At 30.8% G+C, this 23,497-nt stretch overlaps 1 protein-coding gene across 2 annotated transcripts in view; it reads right to left on the bottom strand.

Moving 5' to 3' along the window:
- Positions 1-515: 515 nt before the first annotated feature.
- LOC139495111 (WASH complex subunit 4-like) overlaps positions 516-23,497 on the bottom strand; it is a 45,739-nt gene continuing 22,757 nt past the window's right edge. The window contains exons 23-35 of one of the 2 annotated variants that reach the window (XM_071283271.1): positions 23,144-23,248; positions 18,713-18,802; positions 17,332-17,376; positions 16,838-16,946; positions 15,365-15,518; positions 14,335-14,398; positions 13,891-13,974; positions 13,198-13,294; positions 12,340-12,434; positions 11,880-11,981; positions 8,852-8,945; positions 8,424-8,480; positions 516-1,242 (exon numbers count right to left, since the gene is read on the bottom strand). In XM_071283271.1, the coding sequence (XP_071139372.1) occupies positions 1,067-1,242; positions 8,424-8,480; positions 8,852-8,945; positions 11,880-11,981; positions 12,340-12,434; positions 13,198-13,294; positions 13,891-13,974; positions 14,335-14,398; positions 15,365-15,518; positions 16,838-16,946; positions 17,332-17,376; positions 18,713-18,802; positions 23,144-23,248 (1,272 nt within the window). In that variant the 3' untranslated portion in view covers positions 516-1,066. Of the gene's footprint in view, positions 1,243-7,580; positions 7,601-8,423; positions 8,481-8,851; positions 8,946-11,879; positions 11,982-12,339; positions 12,435-13,197; positions 13,295-13,890; positions 13,975-14,334; positions 14,399-15,364; positions 15,519-16,837; positions 16,947-17,331; positions 17,377-18,712; positions 18,803-23,143; positions 23,249-23,497 lie in introns of those variants that run through there. The other variant, XM_071283274.1, reaches the window with a different exon arrangement.

Below are 23,497 nucleotides of genomic sequence, written 5' to 3'. Positions count from 1 at the left end.
GAAAATTTCAGGGCAGATAGATCTTGACCTGATAAACAATATTACCCCAGTCAGATTTGCTCTAAATGCTTTGGTTTTTGAGTTATAAGCCAAAAACTGCATTTGACCCCTATGTTCTATTTTTAGCAATGGCGACCATGTTTGTTGATAGATCAAAACTTTGGATACAATTTATAAATTAGATATCCTAAGGAACATTCAGTTAAAGTTTGAAAGTATTTGGCCCAGTAGTTTCAGAGGAGAAGATTCTTGAAATAGTTTACGACGACAGACGACGACAGACGACGGACGACGACGGACGACGACGGACGCCAAGTGATGGCATAAGCTCACTTGTCCCTTCGGGACAGGTGAGCTAAAAATTCAGAGGTCAATGCTTTCCCATTCTTTAAATGGAAGACTTATGTTTTCGAAATACTTTTTGTTGCCTATTGAAGTCTGTAGAAATCTTTTTTTTTTTGTTTGCAGATATTATGTTAATCATTTCAGGTCAGAACACAAGAATACACAACAAATTTTAAATATAGTAAAGACTTTTATATATAACAATATAGTATAACACAAATAAAATATGTTATAACTTAACAATCTTCAAGTTCAATAAAATACATCTATAAGGTGAATAGTCAAACGTGTTCATAAAGGTCACCTTTAGAACCAGAATAAATTGACAATAAGATAGAGGTGCCCATTGAAATTAGGTTTACAATGCATAGTTATTGGTACACAAGACAATAGTAGGGTGGCCTGACAAGACAAGTTGTAAAACCAAATAGGCGACCTTATGGCAGATGTGACTACATTTAGCATTTTTTATATTTCAAAATATCTCGGACAAATAAATTAGACTTATGCAAAGGTAAACATGTCCCATCAAGCATAAAAAGCCCACATCTTTTTTTTTATTTAAAGAACATTGTTTGTCTGCCTCTAGTCAAAGGTAAATAAGATCAATCTCATCAGTAAATAATAGTTTCAGTATAAAGTTGTCCATAGTAAATGACAGAAATCTCTTTATTTCTCCTTTAAAAATCTTTTATTTGTCCATATTTCCACCATATCATGATTACATTGGTGGTGGTGGCGGTGGGGGTGGGGGTGGGGGAGGAGGGGGAGGAGGGGGAGGAGGAGGAGGTGGTGGGGGTGCACCACCTGGGGGAGGAGGAGGAGGGGGAGGAGCTGGTACACCTGGAACTTCTGGTGGAGGCGGTGGAGGTCCAGTTGAACTTGTTTGGTCACCACCTGTAAAATATATTAGGAATTAATTATTGTATTTAATAATGCAAAATTCAATTTAATCAATACCAAATCAGTGAAGGTTAAAAAAAAAAATTCTAACACTTGGGAGAAACTCAACAGATACAAGTTATAATAGAAAATTCTATTATTAAAAATAAAAAACGCTTTGTATTTCATTAATTTTAATGATACTAAATCACTGGTGGTAAGCGGATGGTCGTAACTAAAAGTTACGACCATCCGGAGATGGGAGACAACTCTAGGGATAAGTTTTTCTTTACCGATTTTCGTGCAGTAAAAGGTTCATTTGAGCCAAACCGGTTGTCTCATACATACTATTCGGTGGTTCGGTGATATTGAAACCAAATTTGATGAATGAAAACATTCCAATTTTCGTAAAATAGTCATTCAAAATATCGAGCATGATGATCGTAACTAAAAAAACAAAAATGTTGAGGATGGTCGTAACGAAAATTTGTGATGGTCGTAACTCTGTTTTAAATAAGACCGAATAAGGCAAGTCAAGAGTTTTAAACGTGTCTTTTATTATATGCATATATCATATGATGTATTTCTGAAGATTTAATTTTTATTTTTACACACAACGTAAAATAAAGCAATTTCAATCCGTATAACACTTTTCAATTCAAAATTTTAAAAAGTTTTCAAATATTAGTTTTGGGGGAATTTTGATTAAAGTTTGATTTAAAATTCCAATTTTTTTAAATGTTTTGGACCGAACAAGGCAAGTCAAGAGTTTTTAACATGTCTTTTATTATATGAATATAGAATGAAATTCAAAACAGTGTGGCTGTGGCCATTGATTGACACATTAAATTCATCCATTGACTGGGACAATTTAGGTGAACGTTTGTATGTAACGACCACTGCTCACTATGTACTTTTTAAAGACACTTAAACTATGGGGTCACCAAAGGTTCTCAACACCTTAATAAAGTAATTCGAAAAATTAATCAGAAATAACACGATGTTTTGATTTATATGAATTATAAATCAAAGCATAAAGGTTATTCCTGATTAATTTTTCGAATTATTTTATAATTAAAGGCGTTAAGAAACCTTTGGTGACCCTACAGTTTAAATGTCTATCGTAGGTACGTCGTGAAAAATGGTCGTTACAGACAAACGTTCACGTAAACTGTCCCAGTCAATGGATGAATTTAATGTGTCAATCAATGGCCACAGCCATACTGTTTTGAATTTCATTCTATTATATTTGTGAAGTTGTTTTCACCAAATAATAAAAACTAAAAGGGGTGAAGAGAGGGGTACCTGGAAAGTGCGAAACGGAAGAAAAATTGGAACGAATCGAACGAAACAATACAAAATGAAATGAACAGTCATATATACTGAAAATATAATGTATAAAATTAACCAAGAGGCAAATGGTTGAATTAACGTAAGCGGTTAAATTCATTAACAATGTAAAATTCTCAAAAGTGGAGAATTCATTCAAGTTTTAAAACAAGAAACACAGCTCTAGTTATGATAATTCTTATTTAGAAATAAAAAGCACGAAATGTATCAAATCATTTTATAATAACAAAATAAATAATTTTAAGGAAAGGCATTTTTTTAATAAATTGGACATCACATGAAATAACAGTATCCTGTTTTTTTTCTTCTTTAGATTTTGCATCTATTGAAAAGATAAACTTTTTAAATTTTTTTTTAGGATGTACCTATTAGCTGATTTTTTTTTTAATTTATAATTTAAGATTGATACATTAAGTCAAAAGAGCATTAGTAAAGAGTCAAAATAATCTAAAAATATTGACCATTCACGCGAATTCGCAGGTCCGTACCTGAGTTAAAGAACATACGCTTTATTTTTAGCCTGGATTTTTAGAAGTCATACTGTTGTTTGGTGAAATCAAGCTGATAATAAGGTGCACAGTTATGTCCAATGACGAAGTCCATGAATAGCGTGTAGCCATTCATACAATATAAACATATAACATACACATAATTTTCAACCTGCATACCGTGGGGTTTGTATGTGATAGTTGCCGCAGTACATAAGTCCTTGTAATATTATCCTGGCTACAAGCTTAAGCCTGGCTACAAACTAGTATTTTATTTTACTCTTAAATTCAACGCGTGTATCAGTGCAAAATATATATCAACAATATTCCTACTTTCGAGGTTAATACAATTTTCATTGCGACACCATGGATTCAGTTTTCATTCCGTACCAATACTTAGAACAAATATCAATGATATACCGCAATATATAATCGTTATGTAATCGATAAAAATAAAGACAACACGTTAAAAAATCCTGGGTTGAGTTCAATATCGTAGCAACTACGTAGCTGCTATCAATATCTATATAGCAACTAGTCTATAGCTATATGAAATAATACGTTCAATAGTCAAAATCTACGTAGCACTACGTAGCTGCTACGATATTGAACTCAACCCAGGATTCCAAAGTGTTTTTGTGGATTTAATTTCCTCATCAACGACCAAAAGCCGAATATTTGAAGGCCAATAGTTTATAGAACTGCAATAGCTGATTAAAAGTTAAAGATGATTGTTCAGAATTGTACGTTTAATAATTTCATCTGCCGACATGATTGCAGATAAAAAAAAAAGAAGGTGGTAAATAAAAAAAAAAAAAAAAACAAATATAAGGGAATACACGTGCATTTAATAATTTTATGCCTTAACGTACAGTAAAAAATATATTAATACTCAACCCTAAAATTGAGAATGGAAATGGGGAATGTGTCAAAGAGACAACAAACCGACCAAATAAAAAACAACAGCAGAGGGTCACCAACAGGTCTTCAATGTGGCGAGAAATTCCCGCACCCGGAGGCGTCCCTCAGCTGGCCCCTAAACAAATATATACTAGTCCAGTGATAATGAACGCCATACTAATTTCCAAATTGTACACAAGAAACTAAAATTAAAATAATACAAGACTAACAATGGCCAGAGGCTCCTGACTTGGGACTGGCGCAAAAATGCGGCGGGGTTAAACATGTTTGTGAGATCTCAACCCTCCCCCTATACCTCTAACCAATGTAGAAAAGTAAACGCATAACAATACGCACATTAAAATTCAGTTCAAGAGAAGTCCGAGTCTGATGTCAGAAGATGTAACCAAAGAAAATAAACAAAATGACAATAATACATAAATAACAACAGACTACTAGCATTTAACTGACATGCCAGCTCCAGACTTCAATTAAACTGACTGAAAGATTATGATTTCATCATATGAACATCAGGCACAATCCTTCCCGTTAGGGGTTTAGTATCATACCCTACATACTTTTTGGCTTAATGCGAGTTGATAAGTTTTCACTGTTGCTCCTAAATGATGAGCGTTTGGAATACATCAGAATTGTGTATGTTTAATAATTCTTTAGCTTAATTTCTGCATACAATTATCAGAGTAACAAATAATGTTGTTTGTAACAAATCATATATGACATCTGAGTATATTACTTTTACTTTTAAAATACATTATTAAAAGTTTGTCTAAATACTCGAGTTACGGTCATCTTTCAAAGTTACGACCATCATCTAAAATACTATAGTTGAATTTACGACCATCACACATTTAAAGTTACGACCATCATGCTCGAACTTTTGAATGACTATTTTACGAAAATTGGAATGATTTGGTCTATCAAATTTGGTTTCAATATCAACGCACTCACGATAAGTGTATATGAGACAAGAGGTTTGGCTCAAATGAACTTTTTACTGCACGAAAATCGGAAAAGAAAAAATTGTCCCTAGAGTTGTCTCCCATCTCCGGATGGTCGTAACTTTTAGTTACGACCATCCGCTTACCACCAGTGTAAATGTAATTAGAGAGTCCACAATCAGGACCATTTCAAGAAAAAATGATTTTTATGCAAGATAGCTCAAATAAAACTGTCTCCAGTCAACCTTGTCTGAGGGAATTGCAATCTTAATTGAGCTCAAACTGAATAGTTCTATACAAAGGAAATTTGCCAGTCCAAAATGTAGCATTTAAATTTTGTCAATACTGATGATCTTAGATATCAAATAATATGTACGACTGAAACATTTAGAAAACAGCCAACAAATTTATTGCCAATAATTGTTAATCTTCAAATTCAATTGCCAATTGCATACATTGTATGTCATGGCACAAATAAAGCATATACATTGTATTATAGATAAAACAGGACAAGAGCATTCAGAGACCAGTATTTTAATGCTTATTTGGTCCAAAGATAATTAAAGAAAAACTAAACAGACTCAAGGTATCCTCTAAAATTAATAGTTTGTAATGATAAATAAAAAGAAGATTTTTTTCAAAAACCTTATCCAAAAGATGACTGTGAGGCAGCAGAAAGTTTATCAATAATGTGTTCTCAAATGTGACAATGCAAAAACATTCTTATGATATAAGAAATCACTTTATTCTTGATCATAAAAGTTTGTGTAGATTTTCCAATAGAGAAACTGAAGGCCAGTGGCCAAAGCGTCTAAACAATGGACCATTTACTACAATAATATTATAAAATGGACTATTAAAATATTACTATGGATTCATTGTTTTTTTATGGATACCAATTTTTGTTTGTTTCGTGAAATGAGTCAACCACAAAATTCAAATGTCCAACGAATTACTATTTTTCTATAGGCTTTGTATGCAAAGATTGGCAAAACCATGAAATCAAATATCCTTAAAATTGAAGATTTCCTCAATCTACAACAATCGATACCCACTAAAAATAAATGAATAAACAGTATAGCTCAAAACCAAATAATTCAATTTTCAGATTAGAAGCCTGCTCTATTCTAATACATTTTTTTGCAGTACTTAGCTCTTCATATGTATAATAAATTTATAAATGTACTACATTAGCTCTAATGTTATAATCAGATTTGCAAAAGCTATATATTTCACACTGACAAACTGCAGCTATATACTAGCTCACTGATTTACAGTAGATATCCATTAATTTGTAAGAGCTCTATTCTAATAAACTGATATATTGTATCTATATACTAACTCATAAATATGCTACACACCGAAGAACTGATTTTCATCAGCTGTACACTACTGTAGAATTTTAATAAAATGCTTCATGATTTGGATTATAAGAAAGAAAGCTATCACCAAAGTTAAATTTCAATCTCCTTTTATCTAAGTTTTCAAAAATTAGAAAAGTGCTAATATATAATTTAAATGAAAAGTCAGTCAATGATTAATCTTGTTTTTAACTCTGGAAAATAAATCTAAGGTGCTCCTAATCCCCTGTCTTAAAAAATAAATAAATAACTAAAATGAAAAAAAAAACATAAATAAATAACAACATTACTTTTCAGCAAATTATAAAAAAAATAGTAAGAATCAAACATTTTTTAGACACAGGTAACAGGTCATTTTAATGGGACTTCATGTTTTAGACACAGGTAACAGGTCATTTTGATGGGACTTCATGTTTTAGACACAGGTAACAGGTCATTTTAATGGGACTTCATGTTTTAGACACAGGTAACAGGTCATTTTAATGGGACTTCATGTTTTAGGCACAGGTAACAGGTCATTTTAATGGGACTTCATGTTGCAAGGTTTAAATTGACCATGTTGGATTCATAGAATAGAAGTGTAATATTTCAATATACAACCAAGGCTTGGGTTGAAAAGAACCACATTTACAGGAAACAAATGCTGATGATCTATGAAAGTATATGAAATGTGTATTAACATTACTTGTAGTTACTGAAAAAGTATCTTCAAATTATATTAAATGAAACATGTATCAGCTGACGTAGTTGTTGATCGAAAAAGACAAATTTGTGACGTCAAAGCGAAAAGTAAAACCGAAAAGTTTGTGAATAACTTCACTAAGCATTCAAATATTCAATGAGATTCAAAGATCTAGATATTCAACCTAGACAGGCTATTCACCATAATATATATATATAAAGCTTGTTTTGTAATTCATGCAACTATTACCAATTCATAAGCAGAAAATTTAGCAGTGTAATATATTAACCTATATAATCACTATAACCAACTGTGTATTATTACAAGGTCTTTCAATGAAAATTGAAATGGCATGGTATGAATGTCTCTTATACATTAAAAGAGTCAACTCACAAATTTAGACTATAACTATATACAGCTAATAACAGTATGTATAAATATAATATTAGCATTCTTATTTTATACAATTGTTACATTAATGTTTAGTAATCTTCATGCATTTTTTTAGTAATATAAATTTAACTGTGGTGAAAGCAGAGCTAAGAAATACAATGCTTTATAGACTACATTTATGTATAAAAATATATACATGCATACAATAGAAATAAAACTTACTAGTCCTCCATGGTCAGGCTTTCAAAAGTAATATTAGTTTTTTTTATTGTTGTTTGTCTATTTCAGTATGTGATAGAAATCAATTGAATGAAATGTTATTATACTTACAAAATATGAAAACAGTTTAGTTTAAAACAGATTTATAGTTTTGCCAAATGTTGACTTTCAAGCTTTTGTTGACTTCACAGGAGGAAATATTTTGTCTTTAAGGAATGACTATAATATTTTTTCTGTCTATGAAAAAATAACATAAAAAATTTGGTGCAAACTGAATAACAGTGTGCACCACATTTTTTATGTTATTTCGAATAGACAGAAAAAATATTACAGTCATTTCTTGTAATTTAATTATAAATTCCATTTTAAACCGTAGAAAACCATGAAAAAATGTTAATGACGTCACGGTCACATGACTAAATTATGTCTATGGGCTGATAACAAAATAACGTCAGCCAATCAGAAGACGTGTTACATCCAAAATTAAATTATTCAGCAATATTTTAAGAAAATTCTGAATTCATTTAAAAAAAATATCCATGAGACTGAAATCTTATGTATTGATGTTGAAACTGACCTTGACCTATTGTATACACACAGGTCTCACATTGAAGACCATTTGTTGCTAACTTCATTTCTGATTTTTAAGTGTTTGCTACCACATTGACATAAGTTTATATCCATATTTTTATGTTCTTTATACTAAAATTCTTTTGTGTCAATAACGTGTTATAGAAGGATCTAAATGAATTATATGTCTCATTGGCAATCACATCACATCTTCTTTTTTATGAAGAAAGCTAAATGAAGAAATATATAAAGATTTTTGTTTGCTGAAGCATACCTGTAGAACTTTGAGTAGTTGAGGAGGAATCTGCTGGTGCAGTACTGCTAGGTACATCTGTAAATAAAAAGACATGTCTGTAAAACCCTTCCAGAGCACCTGAGATCCCCCCTAGTTTTTGGTGGAGTTCGTGTTGCTTAGTCTTTTGTTTTCTATGTTGTGCCATGTGTACTATTGTTTGTCTGTTTGTCTTTTTCATTTTTAGCCATGGCATTGTCAGTTTATTTTCGATTTATGAGTTTGACTGTCCCTCTGGTACCTTTTGTCCCTCTTTTACTGAGTAAGGATTTTTTTTCTCTGCCATCAAAGATTGAGAAAGCTATTCATTCCTTGCACACAATCACTTAAAAATCTTCAATTAAATAATTAAATAGTGTTTTACATTACCTTTTCCCAAAAAATTTGATTGATAATACTAATCTTCCTACCTTTTTCTTTTTCTTCACTTTCCTCTGCAGCAGTCTTGTCTGCTCTAAAGAATATTCTGGCACTACTGAGTGAGTAATAAAATAAATCGTACTCCTGAAATTAAAGAGATAATAATAGTTAAGCTGTGTAATGGTACTGCTATTTGAAAAGTCTAGTAAAACTTGTAACAGATTCTTTCATTTTTTTTTATAAAAGTTTTTTAGAAATACTTGTTTCTCTGTTTGGTCTTTCATAAACATTCTAACACATAAAAATTTATTTTTATCATTAGCTCAAGGGGGAAAATGTTATGTTATATAATTAAAGAACTTGTAAACTTATTAATTCAAAAAATGAGAAGAGACAGCATTTATTTTTCAAGTCTATCAAATAACTAAACACATCTTCCTTTTCACTACCACTTTTGACCTTTCAAATTTTGCCCATATTCCTTTTCAATCCCAGAAAAAAAACCAACCACCTTCAGTTTTATTACCAATGGTCGTTGATTTTTCCTGGGGACTTAGGCTTACTCAAGCAATCAAAACTGACTGCCATGAAATAGTACAATACTCTTGAAAGTAGCATTAAACACCAATCAATCAATCAATCAAGTTTTTAGAAGTCAATACTGATCGTACCTGTATATATTTGTCTAATCTTTTGATTGTTAGTGTCATAGTCTACTGATGGTACCTGTATATATTGGTCTAATCTTTTGATTGTTAGTGTCATAGTCTACTGATCGTACCTGTATATATTGGTCTAATCTTTTGATTGTTAGTGTCATAGTCTACTGATCGTACCTTTATATATTGGTCTAATCTTTTGTTGTTAGTGTCATAGTCTACTGATCGTACCTGTATATATTGGTCTAATTGTTAGTGTCATAGTCAACTGATCGTACCTGTATATATTGGTCTAATCTTTTGATTGTTAGTGTCACAGTCTACTGATCGTACCTGTATATATTGGTCTAATCTTTTGATTGTTAGTGTCATAGTCTACTGATCGTACCTGTATATATTGGTCTAATCTTTTGATTGTTAGTGTCACAGTCTACTGATCGTATGTGTATATATTGGTCTAACCTTTTGATTGTTAGTGTCATAGTCTACTGATCGTACCTGTATATATTGGTCTAACCTTTTGATTGTTAGTGTCATAGTCTACTGATTGTACCTGTATATATTGGTCTAATCTTTTGATTGTTAGTGTCACAGTCTACTGATTGTACCTGTATATATTGGTCTAATCTTTTGATTGTTAGTGTCATAGTCTACTGATCATACCTGTATATATTGGTTTAATCTTTTGATTGTTAGTGTCACAGTCTACTGATCGTACCTGTATAAATTGGTCTAATCTTTTGATTGTTAGTGTCAGTCTACTGATCGTACCTGTATATATTGGTCTAATCTTTTGATTGTTAGTGTCACAGTCTACTGATCGTATCTGTATATATTGGTCTAATCTTTTGATTGTTAGTGTCATAGTCTACTGATCGTACCTTTATATATTGGTCTAATCTTTTGTTGTTAGTGTCATAGTCTACTGATCGTACCTGTATATATTGGTCTAATTGTTAGTGTCATAGTCAACTGATCGTACCTGTATATATTGGTCTAATCTTTTGATTGTTAGTGTCACAGTCTACTGATCGTACCTGTATATATTGGTCTAATCTTTTGATTGTTAGTGTCATAGTCTACTGATCGTACCTGTATATATTGGTCTAATCTTTTGATTGTTAGTGTCACAGTCTACTGATCGTATGTGTATATATTGGTCTAACCTTTTGATTGTTAGTGTCATAGTCTACTGATCGTACCTGTATATATTGGTCTAACCTTTTGATTGTTAGTGTCATAGTCTACTGATTGTACCTGTATATATTGGTCTAATCTTTTGATTGTTAGTGTCACAGTCTACTGATTGTACCTGTATATATTGGTCTAATCTTTTGATTGTTAGTGTCATAGTCTACTGATCATACCTGTATATATTGGTTTAATCTTTTGATTGTTAGTGTCACAGTCTACTGATCGTACCTGTATAAATTGGTCTAATCTTTTGATTGTTAGTGTCAGTCTACTGATCGTACCTGTATATATTGGTCTAATCTTTTGATTGTTAGTGTCACAGTCTACTGATCGTATCTGTATATATTGGTCTAATCTTTTGATTGTTAGTGTCATAGTCTACTGATCGTACCTGTATATATTGGTCTAATCTTTTAATTGTTAGTGTCACAGTCTACTGATCGTACCTGTATATATTGGTCTAATCTTTTGATTGTAAGGGTCATAGTCTACTGATCGTACCTGTATATATTGGTCTAATCTTTTGATTGTTAGTGTCATAGTCTACTGATCGTACCTGTATATATTGGTCTAATCTTTTGATTGTTAGTGTCATAGTCTACTGATCGTACCTGTATATATTGGTCTAACCTTTTGATTGTTAGTGTCATAGTCTACTGATTGTACCTGTATATATTGGTCTAATCTTTTGATTGTTAGTGTCTATATTGGTCTAATCTTTTGATTGTTAGTGTCTATATTGGTCTAATCTTTTGATTGTTAGTGTCATAGTCTACTGATCGTACCTGTATATATTGGTCTAATCTTTTGATTGTTAGTGTCATAGTCTACTGATCGTACCTGTATATATTGGTCTAACCTTTTGATTGTTAGTGTCATAGTCTACTGATCGTACCTGTATATATTGGTCTAATCTTTTGATTGTTAGTGTCATAGTCTACTGATCGTACCTGTATATATTGGTCTAATCTTTTGATTGTTAATGTCATAGTCTGCTGATCTTACCTGTATATATTGGTCTAATCTTTTGATTGTTAGTGTCATAGTCTACTGATCGTACCTGTATATATTGGTCTAATCTTTTGATTGTTAGTGTCATAGTCTGCTGAACGTACCTGTATATATTGGTCTAATCTTTTGATTGTTAATGTCATAGTCTGCTGAACGTACCTGTATATATTGGTCTAATCTTTTGATTGTTAGTGTCATAGTCTGCTGAACGTACCTGTATATATTGGTCTAATCTTTTGATTGTAAGTGTCATAGTCTGCTGCAGTTTCTCATCAGGACGTCCTGACATAGCTTGTTGCTGCTTCGCTACTTGTTCCTGTAACAAGAAGTTATCAATTATAAATACTTGTTCCTGTTACAAAAAGATATAAATACTACTCAAATATAACGAGCATACATGTCATTTTTAAAACACTGCTTGGGCCCTAGAATTTGAAAACAACAAAGTTATAATATATTTATCAGCTTAACATCTTTTGGATTTTCACTACACATTTGTCTGCCTGATACCATTAACAACAAACTGATCTGTGAACTATTGTCAGAATGGATACCCATTGCTATATGTATATGGTTAATGGGAAATTGAGAAGCAAAGGATGTGCAGATAAATCACTTAAAAAGGATGCTAACATTTAATATAAATGCAAAAATTGAAGATAAATAAAAATTACCTTTTCTTTCCTGAATCTATCTTTGACAGACTGGAACCAATGTAGAGAGTCAAATTCATGATACTGGTCTAATAACTTCAATATGTAGGCAATACCTGGAAATATCAAATTCAAAATACAAAAAAAATGGAATGTAGATATGACATTAAAAAAATTATTAATTTTGTTCATAAAAATGTGTTGCTCTAAAGTGTCAATCTTGAAATAACAAAATAAAATGTGTTTAAGTTGGTTTTTATTCCCTGTCTAATAAACAGAACAACAGATATTAAAATAAGAACAGTTTCTGTATCTTTGTAAGTATCAATTGCAAAGAGGTAACAATTTTAACAAATATAGACCAAATTCGTTTAATCTATGGTACAAATGCAGGTGCATGTTTTCACTAATGAGAGGCACTGCTATAATTTTAAATGATATTCTTAAAAGTAATAAACTGATAACACACAGGTTCCCGTAAAATTTTGATTGCATAAAACAAAATATCTGATGCCAAATGGAAAAGTGATTGTTGTATGAAGCCAAAGTTCAAGCGACCGGGTCAGTTGGAAATAGCCATAAGGTGTATCAGCTCTGGGCAAGAAACTTCTTTGACATGAAAATAGTGTCTTAATAACATAAACATTTTTTGGGCCCTTTTTAGCAAGCTGTTTGGTGTGACCCAAAGCTCCATGTTGACGTCTGTACTTTGACCTATAATGGTTAAGTTTTACAAATTGTAACTTGGGTGGAGAGTTGTCTCATTAGCACTCATACCACATCTTCTTATACCATCTTATTTGCATTGGATCTGTATCTGTATTTTTAATTCATATTTTAACAATATAATGAAAATACATAATTTCATCTATACTTTACCCATAGCAAGTCCATCATCAGTGAATGCAGCACCAACTTTGTTCTTTCTGTTCATTTTCTCTTTACAACTTATGGAGTGTTCAACAAAGTTAACAGTCTGTAAAGTACATAAATATTTGTTAATTAAGCATCAATAGGAATTATTTCTTATTTAAACTGATCAAGAAGAACTTGCTGTATTTTAAAATCAACTAGCCATACATCATTATAAATTTGAATATTTTGGTTGGAAGGAAAAATTAAACCAAGTTAAAGTTAAGTTCCCAAGCTGGGAAGAATGTCATTTTTTTTACTATACTGAAATCTTTTTTTTTTATAAATGTATATTATGAATGGACATATTTTCTTTAAAAGTTACCTGCCCAACTGGAAATAACAAAGTGACATAAAATGTTTATCATTATGAACAACACTTTTAATAATTTTAAGGTACTTGTATGTACTCTGTTCCTCCCATTGCACTAACAGTTTTTTTCAAAATATGCAAATTTGTAACAACATTATATAATTTGAAAACTGATTTGATTGAACAGTTCATAAGTATTTGCACTAAAACTGTTGGCAGCTGCCCTTCTTTCTGTCTGCCTAACAAACTGCATGAATTCTATATCAGGATTTTTCCTTGGGAAAACCCTGATTTAAAACATAATAATGATCTTAGGCCTAATGATTTAATAAGCACACAAAACTTACCAATGGTGGAAGTATGACAAAAAAGTTTCTAAGATGCATGTTCTTTGTATTTCTGAATTCTGGTGCGAAAACATCTACTAACATCTGCAAGGTAAATATGGGCATGGTTAGTTAAAATCAGTACAGATTATAAAGTATTAAACGCTAGAACATTTTTTGTCCTTGGTTTGAAGTCTCATTAAAATATATATCATTCTATATTTGAAGGTTGCAGCAATATCATTTCTTTAAGTGGAATCTGAACGTCTACCACTATTACAATATACTGGCTATCTACCTACCATGGTTTAACTTATTATCTTGGGATTGATAGCTGACTTGATAATCTCATGAAAGGGCAATTGGCATAAGAATAGGAGGTCATGGATTCAATCCCTAGCTAAGTCAAAAGTGGATCAAATTATTTTTAAATAACTTTTAAGGAAGAAAATACAGTCCACTTACTTTAAAATATTCCGTTCCTTCAGCAAAATTCTGTACCAGATTATTCACAACATTATCTAAATTCCTGAGGAAAAACAAAAATAGAAATTTTTTACAACATATCTCAATCTAAAATGATCATATATAAAAATATTATTCAAAAACTTCTTATTAATGATATGGAGATTTGCAGTCAAGTTTTAACTTTAATGATTCCTATATCAAGTTTTATATTTTTATAGTCTCAGACCTAAGATTTTTGAGGGTGGATATTAATTGTTTTATGTGTAAATATTCCAAATTTTGTAAATGTTTTATGACAATCCATATACATGGTACCTTTTAAAATAACTACAAATTTAATTAAAATAACCATAGTTACAACATCAAGAATATGATGGTTTTTGAAGATTTTTTTCTTGTTTATGATATACTGAAATAAATCAATAATTAATTGTTAATAATTAAATCAATTATGATTTGTTTAGATGACTATAATAACAATGTTAAAAGATCTAATAAAATTATATTTGTTTGTGAATTGAAGTTCAAAGGATATTGTTACAGTAAAACTTTCTCAAAATGATACCTTACAAACTCAGGCTTGGTATTGTCTTAGTACATTCTCAGATGTTCTTCAAAGAAATTTTAGGGAAATTGGCTTGATGATGTTTCAGTTTTTGTAATACTTCAACAATTGTATGTGCTGATTTGTTAAAAAGTTCATTAAAGTACTGTAGCTTCAGTAAAACAAAGTAAATATTCAAACTTTGAATGTATATAAATTAATAAAATAAATAATAAATCCCAAGTGGAATAAATATAATATTATTCTATATAAAAAGGAAATTTTCTCAAAAAATTAGTGTGTTTTAAGAAATTGGTTTGAGATTATATATCAATATACAGTTTTTCTGATGCTACTGTTATTTGACGCAATTAAAATACACAAAATGACTGGGACTACCTTCGTAATGAAAGAATGTGTGTGCATATATTTGAAAAGTAATTTATACTGTATTTTACTTCTAATAAGACATAATTTAATTACTTGGCAGCAGTCTGGCATTCCAATGACAATCCCTCCTCTTTACAAAGTTCTTCAAAGTTTACAATGTCTTCTAAATCTGGTACAAATCTAATAGCATTGCTGCAACAATGGAGACCACCAGATCTAATCATCCTAATGTAACCCATTGCATTTCCTTTAATGAAAGTCAACCATAACTATTACTACTGTGACAGTAACAGAAATTTGCCATTCTTATCTTTTTCATGCTATTGCCTATTCGAAGTCAATATTTTATGTTGATACAAATCATTTGGAACTCATTTTATTTTAAAAATGCACAATAAAGATGCTATTAGGCTTTCTAGTTGGCAAAGTGTTTACTACTGCAATTCAGAAATTATTGCATGCATTTATTATAATAATTGTTATTTTTTCATTTTTGACTAAAATGCGATTACACACAATATTTGTGATATTGAGAAAAATTCTGTTTAATTCATATAAAAAATTACAAATTGAGAGTTTCAATAATTGCGATTAAAACCCTGTCATATTTTTTTATAACAATAAAAACATCTCAATAATTTCTGAATTTCTATATATATAATGTGCTGACTTGAAAATGAGTGAAATCTATGTGACATGACATTGTCACAATCAATATTAGTCTACGTTTTTGAAATTTTGCCAGTTTTTACAATGAGGTGAAAAAGGAAGATCAAATTCTGTTCATTATCATTATTATACTTTGATCTTACTGACTGATAATTTCCTTTCTCAGCACAGAAGAGTAATATGATAAATTATCGCTAGAAACTATGGGGGCACATGGGGTTGTCACTAAAATAAACAGCAATGTCAATGGTAAAATAGCTGTAAATGGATTATCATTGATCATCTGAACTTGATTAAACAGATTATCATTGATCATCTGAACTTGATTAAACGGATTATCATTGATCATCAATCTCGTTGAGATGACCAATGATAATATATATATAGATTCTACCACTGCATCAAGTGTAATACAATATTTATCCACCCGAAACAGTTAAATTTAGAAATTTAAAATGTGAGGCTGGCCCAAGCGTTTTAAATATTTAAAATTTAACTGTCGAGAGTGGATGAATATCTTATTACACAAGATTTAGTGGTGGAATCTGTTTTTCTTTGGTCGGGTTGTTGTCTCTTTGACACATTCCCTATTTCCATTCTCAATTTTATTCTAATGATTTTCTAACATTATGCAGGCAAACTTGTTCCTTCTTTTCGAATGATCTGCAAACAGTTGTGTTCTTTCTATGCAACGTCATCAGGCATGGTCGCCTTTTTTCATGCCGTCACAATAGAAAATTCAGAGGAAAGCAAGAAAATTTGACGTCATATCATATTTTAACCAATGAAGTACTAAGATCAAACGAACCACACGTTGATTAAATTGTTTTTATACAATGGGTGCAGAAAGGGATAAATTGACGAAGAATTAGAGAAAAATATATACAGCATACTCACCAATTTGTGTAATAAGTGTTCTGAACTGATCTAAATAGCTTTCCCCATCTGGTGTTAAACCAAGGTTTCTTATTTGTTTATTAAACTTCTCTGCTCTCTCAAATGGATACTGTAAAAAGAGTCACAAAAATTCAAATCTTGTATCTAAGAAGTTCAGTCACAAACAACAGGATATAAATTCATTTTGAATTCTTTTCAGATGCTACTGTTATATGATGCAAGAAATATTCTTACAGCCAATTTGATACAAATTGTAACATTTTTTCTTTATATCTTGCATAATTTTTTCTGCAACTCCCTAAAAAATTCAAATTGAAAAAATAAAGGGACCAATATTTTTCCTATTCTATTGATAAATTTAAAAATCCCCATATTCTTGTACCATTTAAAAAATATTTTAAAGAAACATAGGATGAATAGATAATTTTAACACTAAATGCCATTGTTCAATTACAGTTGAGGCATTTAAAATTTTGTTTCTATAATTATTGTACCTTTTGATCTGTCTGTAGGTGGTTTTCTTTGAAAAATTTCCAGTCCTACAAATGATATGCATAAAACCTGTATTAACATAATATCCATACATGCAAAATATCTACAACTCGGGCAAATTGAGCTCATAATGCATATTCATTATTTAGTTCAAAAAATAATCTTTGCTTTTGTCATCTTTATCTTATGATAAAACCTTTAATTCTCATATTTTTCTACTTAATGTTTATCTTTTTCTCCCTCATTCATTAGTTAAAATTTAACATGTTTAAACATAGAGATACCTTCACATAGATTTGATAGTTCCACTATTTCAAAGAAATACAACATTGTTTCTGTTACAATATTGTAGAGTGGGGTGCTCATTTTCGCCACATCTTTCCATGTTTTCTATAGTTTATGTTCAGGTCTATATGTTTGTGAAGTGTACTGATATTTCTATATGAAGATAACTTCAAATCAAAAATATTCTTAAGCTTGAAACATGTTTGTTTGAAAATAATCATCTGAAAAGTTAGAGTAAAGGGTGTTAGAAATTTCCTGATGTTTTGTCAATGGGGGACACATATTCACCGTTTTTATACATCTATTTGAAACCAAATAACTGCAGCTTTAAACAATATTTATCAAATCAATTTCAGTATAGATGAATAGCAGACATTTCAAAGGCATAAAGAACTGAAATTTAGGGCAATCAGTCAAAGAATTACTTAAAATTACTTCTTTAAAATCGTGCTTTCCATTCAGGAAAATGGCCGAAAATCGTTATCGGTTTTTTAAGGTCCTTTGCGGTGTGTGCCGCAATTTTGTCTCAGTTTAAAAAATAATCATATTTGTTATAAAAATATAATTTGAAGGTATATTTCTTCCATTTCAGCCATCCTTTTAAGTTTTTACACCTCAAAATCATAAAACGGCGAAATTGTGTCCCCGGCGAATATGGGCGCTCCACTCTACATACTGATCATTTGGAAATATCTTTATGTTAGAATAATTTATTCATTTTAAATTAACAAATATCCTCAACATCAAAAATTGCATAGATAAATCATAATTATACAAGTCTCTAATGTATTTTCTGTCAATAATTGCATAGATTAATCATAATTATACAAGTCTTTAATGTATTTTCTGGACTACCTACACAGCTATATATATACCTCTATACTGTGGATTCATTTATTTTCGTGGGTACCAATTTTTTGGAAATGGGGAAATCAGTTTTTCGTTGAACATTTGAATTTGTGGTTCACATGTAGACACAAAAGTTGAAGAAAGCAAAGAAAAATCAATGAATAATTATGAATCCAGAGATATTTCTGGTATGAAATGCAAGAAAAAATGAAGGAAAGATGAAGATTCCAAATTTTTAAAAATTATTACCTTTATTAGTTTGGATTTGACATGTTCATCAAATAGAAACTGGGAGAAAATAAAAAACTTTTTCCTCAGGAACTGGTATGTAAAATTTACCTGAAATAGTAATTAAAATTTGTAAAAATGACTTGCAAAATATAAATTTATGGATGAATTCAAATTAAAAGTAAATTTACAACCTCTTCCTATCAAATGATGTCATGATAATATTTAAATACATTGGTTGATAATACAATAGACAATACAAGATTAAATAAAGTCTAAGTAACTTTGAGTACTCTCAGATCTGTACTTAGTGAGTAACTTTGAGTACTCACAGATCTGTACTTAGTGAGTAACTTTGAGTACTCACAGATCTGTACTTAGTGTGTTTGGAGGATGTTAAAGTAGCAGTTCATGTACACTCTGTGTTTTTGTTAGGTGTATTTATATTTGTATTGCTCCCATGAGGTTAGTCTTTTTTAACTGGTTTCTATATTTTGTTCTTATGTTGTACTATTACAACTGTCTCAAGTAAGGGGAGGGTTGGTGCCTTCAAACTACTTATATCCGTCACATTCTGAAGGTGCCTGTCCTATGTCAGAAGCTGTAATTCAGTGGTTGTTGTTTGTTGCTGTGTAACATACTTGTTTTTGGTTCATTAATTTGAACATAAATTAGGCTGTTGGTTTTCTGGTTTGAATTGTTTCACATTTGTCATTTGGGGCCTTTTATAGTTGACTATGCGGTATGGCTCATTGTTGATGGAGATACTGTGACCTATAATTGTTAATTTCTGTGTCATTTGGTCTCTTGTGGAGAGTTGTCTCATTGACAAATATCTGTTTACCTAGATCTGCTACACATGGCTAGGTAAACTCAATTTGTGACAGTAAAATCTACATTTACAAAGACCAAACTTAAAATAATATACAGTTATCTCCTAATTTATTATTGTATTTCAGGAAAATTGCATCAGTTATCAGAATACCAGTTAGAATGGTGATACCCACCCATGTCATTATTCACATTATTACAATTTCTGAATTTACAGTAAAAAAAATCAATGTTTTTTAAATAAAAAAAAAAGGCTATTTCTTCTTTTGTTCAATTTATTACCTTGCTACAAAAAAAATGTTGAAAGATGGCCCATCAATCCATTAGACTGTATGTTTAAAAAAAAAACTGTCCTTTAGGACTTATGAATAAATAGAGAAGTTGGGTATATGTCAATAAGACAGCAATCCACTGACAAAAATAACTCAAAAGACGTCAAGAGGTCCACATACATCTCTACAACAATATATTAAACTCTTTTAAGTTGTATAGTAATAAATAATTTCAAAGAAGCAATCAAAGATCTGCTATTTGAAATCAATTCTCAGAATAATGAAAAACAATAATAAATGACATTAGCCAACTTCTCACAAGAAACATGACTTGGTACAGGTACTTGGAAATAAGACAGTATGGGTCAAGTCAAGTTTTTAAGATCTTGCATTTTTTTTAGAATTTTGTATATGAATAAGGGCATGTTTTTTTCTTTATACATGAATAGCTGCTTCTCTGAGAAAGCAACAGAAAATATTTGATGCTAAATGTTATTGGTTTCTTTAGCAGAATATTTGAATCTATAAATGTTTTCATTTCTCATCAAAATTTTGAATATGACCATAAAAACTAAACATCTAGCATTTCTTTGAAGTTAAACATCAAATAACTGATTCAAATGTATAGTAAATAAACAAAAGATTAATTATCAAACCAAGATGTGTAATTGAAAATAATGACCAATCTAGCATTAATTAGATGAAATAAATATGCAATTATAAAAAGAGTGGGTATCTTGCCCAAGCTTATAATTTTCTGAGTAAAACATAAAAGGATTATGATTAGTGCTTTTTGTTTTAGATAACATTTAATAAAAACAACCAACCAAAAAATTATTTCACAGTTTAATCAAGCCAAATTCACACCCAAGCCCAACTTTTATTTAATAAATTAAGTTTAACAAAACTAACCAATGAGATTTTGTGTGATTTTAAAAGATTTCCCCCTAAACCAATCAATTGCTTTGTTGTTAAAATAATTTTGTAATAAATAATGTTTCATCTATGACAGAAAACCATAAACCACTATACCACAATTGCATACAGCATGTCTTATTTCCAGTCATTCCAAAGCTCTGTCCAGGACTACCTGACCGCTTTACCAGAGGGACTCAATGTTACCCAACATACCAGAACATCAGCCAGTGGTCACTTTCTTATACTTCACTTTGGCAATGACAGCACTGACCAGAACAACAACATCACTGGACAACATCCAAGTCAACAACAAGACATTAAGTCTGAGCCTGACCATGCGTCCACTTCTGACAACATTAAACATGAACCTGTTGATGACAGCACATGTTCAGCTACCAACATCAAAATAGAGCCAATCATAAGTTACACATCTCCATCAAGACTCGTTAAGCAGGAGCCAACTAGTGTCAGACATGTAAAGTCAGACCCAGAACAGCCAACCAATACTTTTGGGCCAGCTTCTTTCAATTGTCCATTGAGAAAGCACTGGAGTACTTATAATAGGCGATTAAACAGAATAAAGCATCAAAGCCTACAGAAAAAGAAGTCTGCAGAAAGTCAACCAACAAAACAGACCAAGAAGTCAACACTTCAACTTCCACGTCTAACACCATCTAGAATAGCTTCAACAGATGTCAATGTCTACATCAGCCGTCTATTGTCTGGTAGTTACTACAGATAAAATCTTTTTGATATTGATAAAAATAGTGCTTAGAACATTTTACATATTAAATTAAATGTTGTGCTTCATTACTTCATATGAAGATTTTTAATAATGTTTTAGTGCTTAGCATTATAATTTATTGACTGTATAAGTTGACAATTCATGCATTTTCATTACTATATGCTATTTCCATTGCTATTTTGTATTTATGAATAAAAATTAAGCATATCAGTATATCAGTTTTTCATTCTTTATTCAGGTCATAAAACACTAAGTTAGTTTGTACAACACTTAAACGTACATTATAAAAAAAATTACAAAAAATGTAGGAACATACAAGTAGAAAGTACTTTATCAAATGGCTAAAAAAAACCAGCTTAAACACACGAAACCAATGAAAAAATTAACTGTCATCTTCCTTATGTAGAAAATGTATATTCAGAGTTGACTCATGGATTTACATTTCTTGTAAAAAGCATCAATGGTTTTTAATGAATTTTTAGGTGACATTTTCGTCATAGATTTCAAGTTTTGTAGTTGGTGGGAATTTTTCTTGGTGGTGTGTTTTTTATTTGTGGAATTGGTTCTATATTCATGGTTGGAGGGGAACTACTAAATCCCCAAAAACATGAGTCCTTACAGAATATAGAAAATCAAGGGTTCAAAAAATAAAACTCAGAAAACTCTTAGAATGCAAAACACCTAATTTAAGCTGTTTTATTTGAAATCCTTTTGACAGCAGTCTATTTAAATAGTTTGAGTTACAACCTAAATATAATAATTCGAATATATAATGTATTGCAACAGATAACTTATTACTGAGAAATTTCATTTTATACAATAATAAGAGTTTATTTCATACAATTGATACAATTCATTTCCAGCGAATGCATATTTCAGCTTTTGTTCCTCAGTAAAGCAAAGAAACTTCAAAATTTCAAAATAATAACTAAAGGCACTTAAGAGCCAGAGTCACTCACCTTGGTCTATGTGCATATTAAACAAAGGACACAGATGGATTCATGACAAAATTGTGTTTTGGTGATTGTAATGTGTTTGTAGATCTTACTTTACTGAACATTCTTGCTTCTTAAAATTATCTCATCTATAATAAACTTGGCTCTTTAGTTACAGAGGAAAATATTTTGTAAAAATTTACAAAAAATTACCAAATTAATGAAATTGCAAAAAATCGACTCCCTTTATAGTATGAAGTTATTTAACATCAGAGAAACAAAAAAAATATGAATAACAGCCAGGTTAGAAGTCTATCACGTGACAACGAAACAAAACCATAGAAGACTTGGAAATTCATCAAGTGTCGATGATATCTCCAGGGCCATCTATATTTTACAGAAAGAGTTTACCTTTGTTGTACAAAAGCGAAATGTCAATAGACACAAAATAGTTTTCTAATGGCAGTGTTTTGACAATCTGTTACAATATTTTACATTTAATAGTAATATGTTCGTTCTGTATAATAAAACAATTATGGCCCATTAAGTCTATAAATATCCAAAACGGTCAACCGAGTAAGGGTTATCCCCCTTGGGCAAAAGCCCTCATGAAACAACCCTTACTCGGGTTGACCATTTTTTGGATATTCACCACCTTTGTGGGCCATAATTGTATATTATCATCTAGTAAATACATGTTCCCTCTGATAAGTCAACATATTTGTTATAGAGGTTGTACTGTAAAACTTACTGTTGTGTTCATGATCCCTGTCCCATGAGTTCTGATAGAGTTGGCTATGTGACGGATGTTGATAGTATTGAGATGTTTGTTATTGCTGGACTTTTCTACAAATATCTGAAAAAGTAAACTTATTTAATAGTGTATGGATAGCTGACATAAATATGTCAAGTCAAACAAGTGAAACTGCAAGCTACTGCTCACTGATGATACCCTGTAGCAACTAGATAAATTTATTACTGTAAAATGACCCTGCAGCAACTAGATAAATTTATTAGTGTAAAATGATGTAAGTGTTCCGTACACAGGTAATTGTTGAGTGATGAACATGAAAATGTATCAAACGGTGTAGCTGACTTATATAAA

This window comes from Mytilus edulis, chromosome 1 (assembly GCF_963676685.1).
Source record: "Mytilus edulis chromosome 1, xbMytEdul2.2, whole genome shotgun sequence".
NCBI lineage: Eukaryota > Metazoa > Mollusca > Bivalvia > Mytilida > Mytilidae > Mytilus > Mytilus edulis.
The sequence above is the reverse complement of the archived record's forward strand: the minus strand, read 5'-3'. Positions and strand labels throughout refer to the sequence as shown.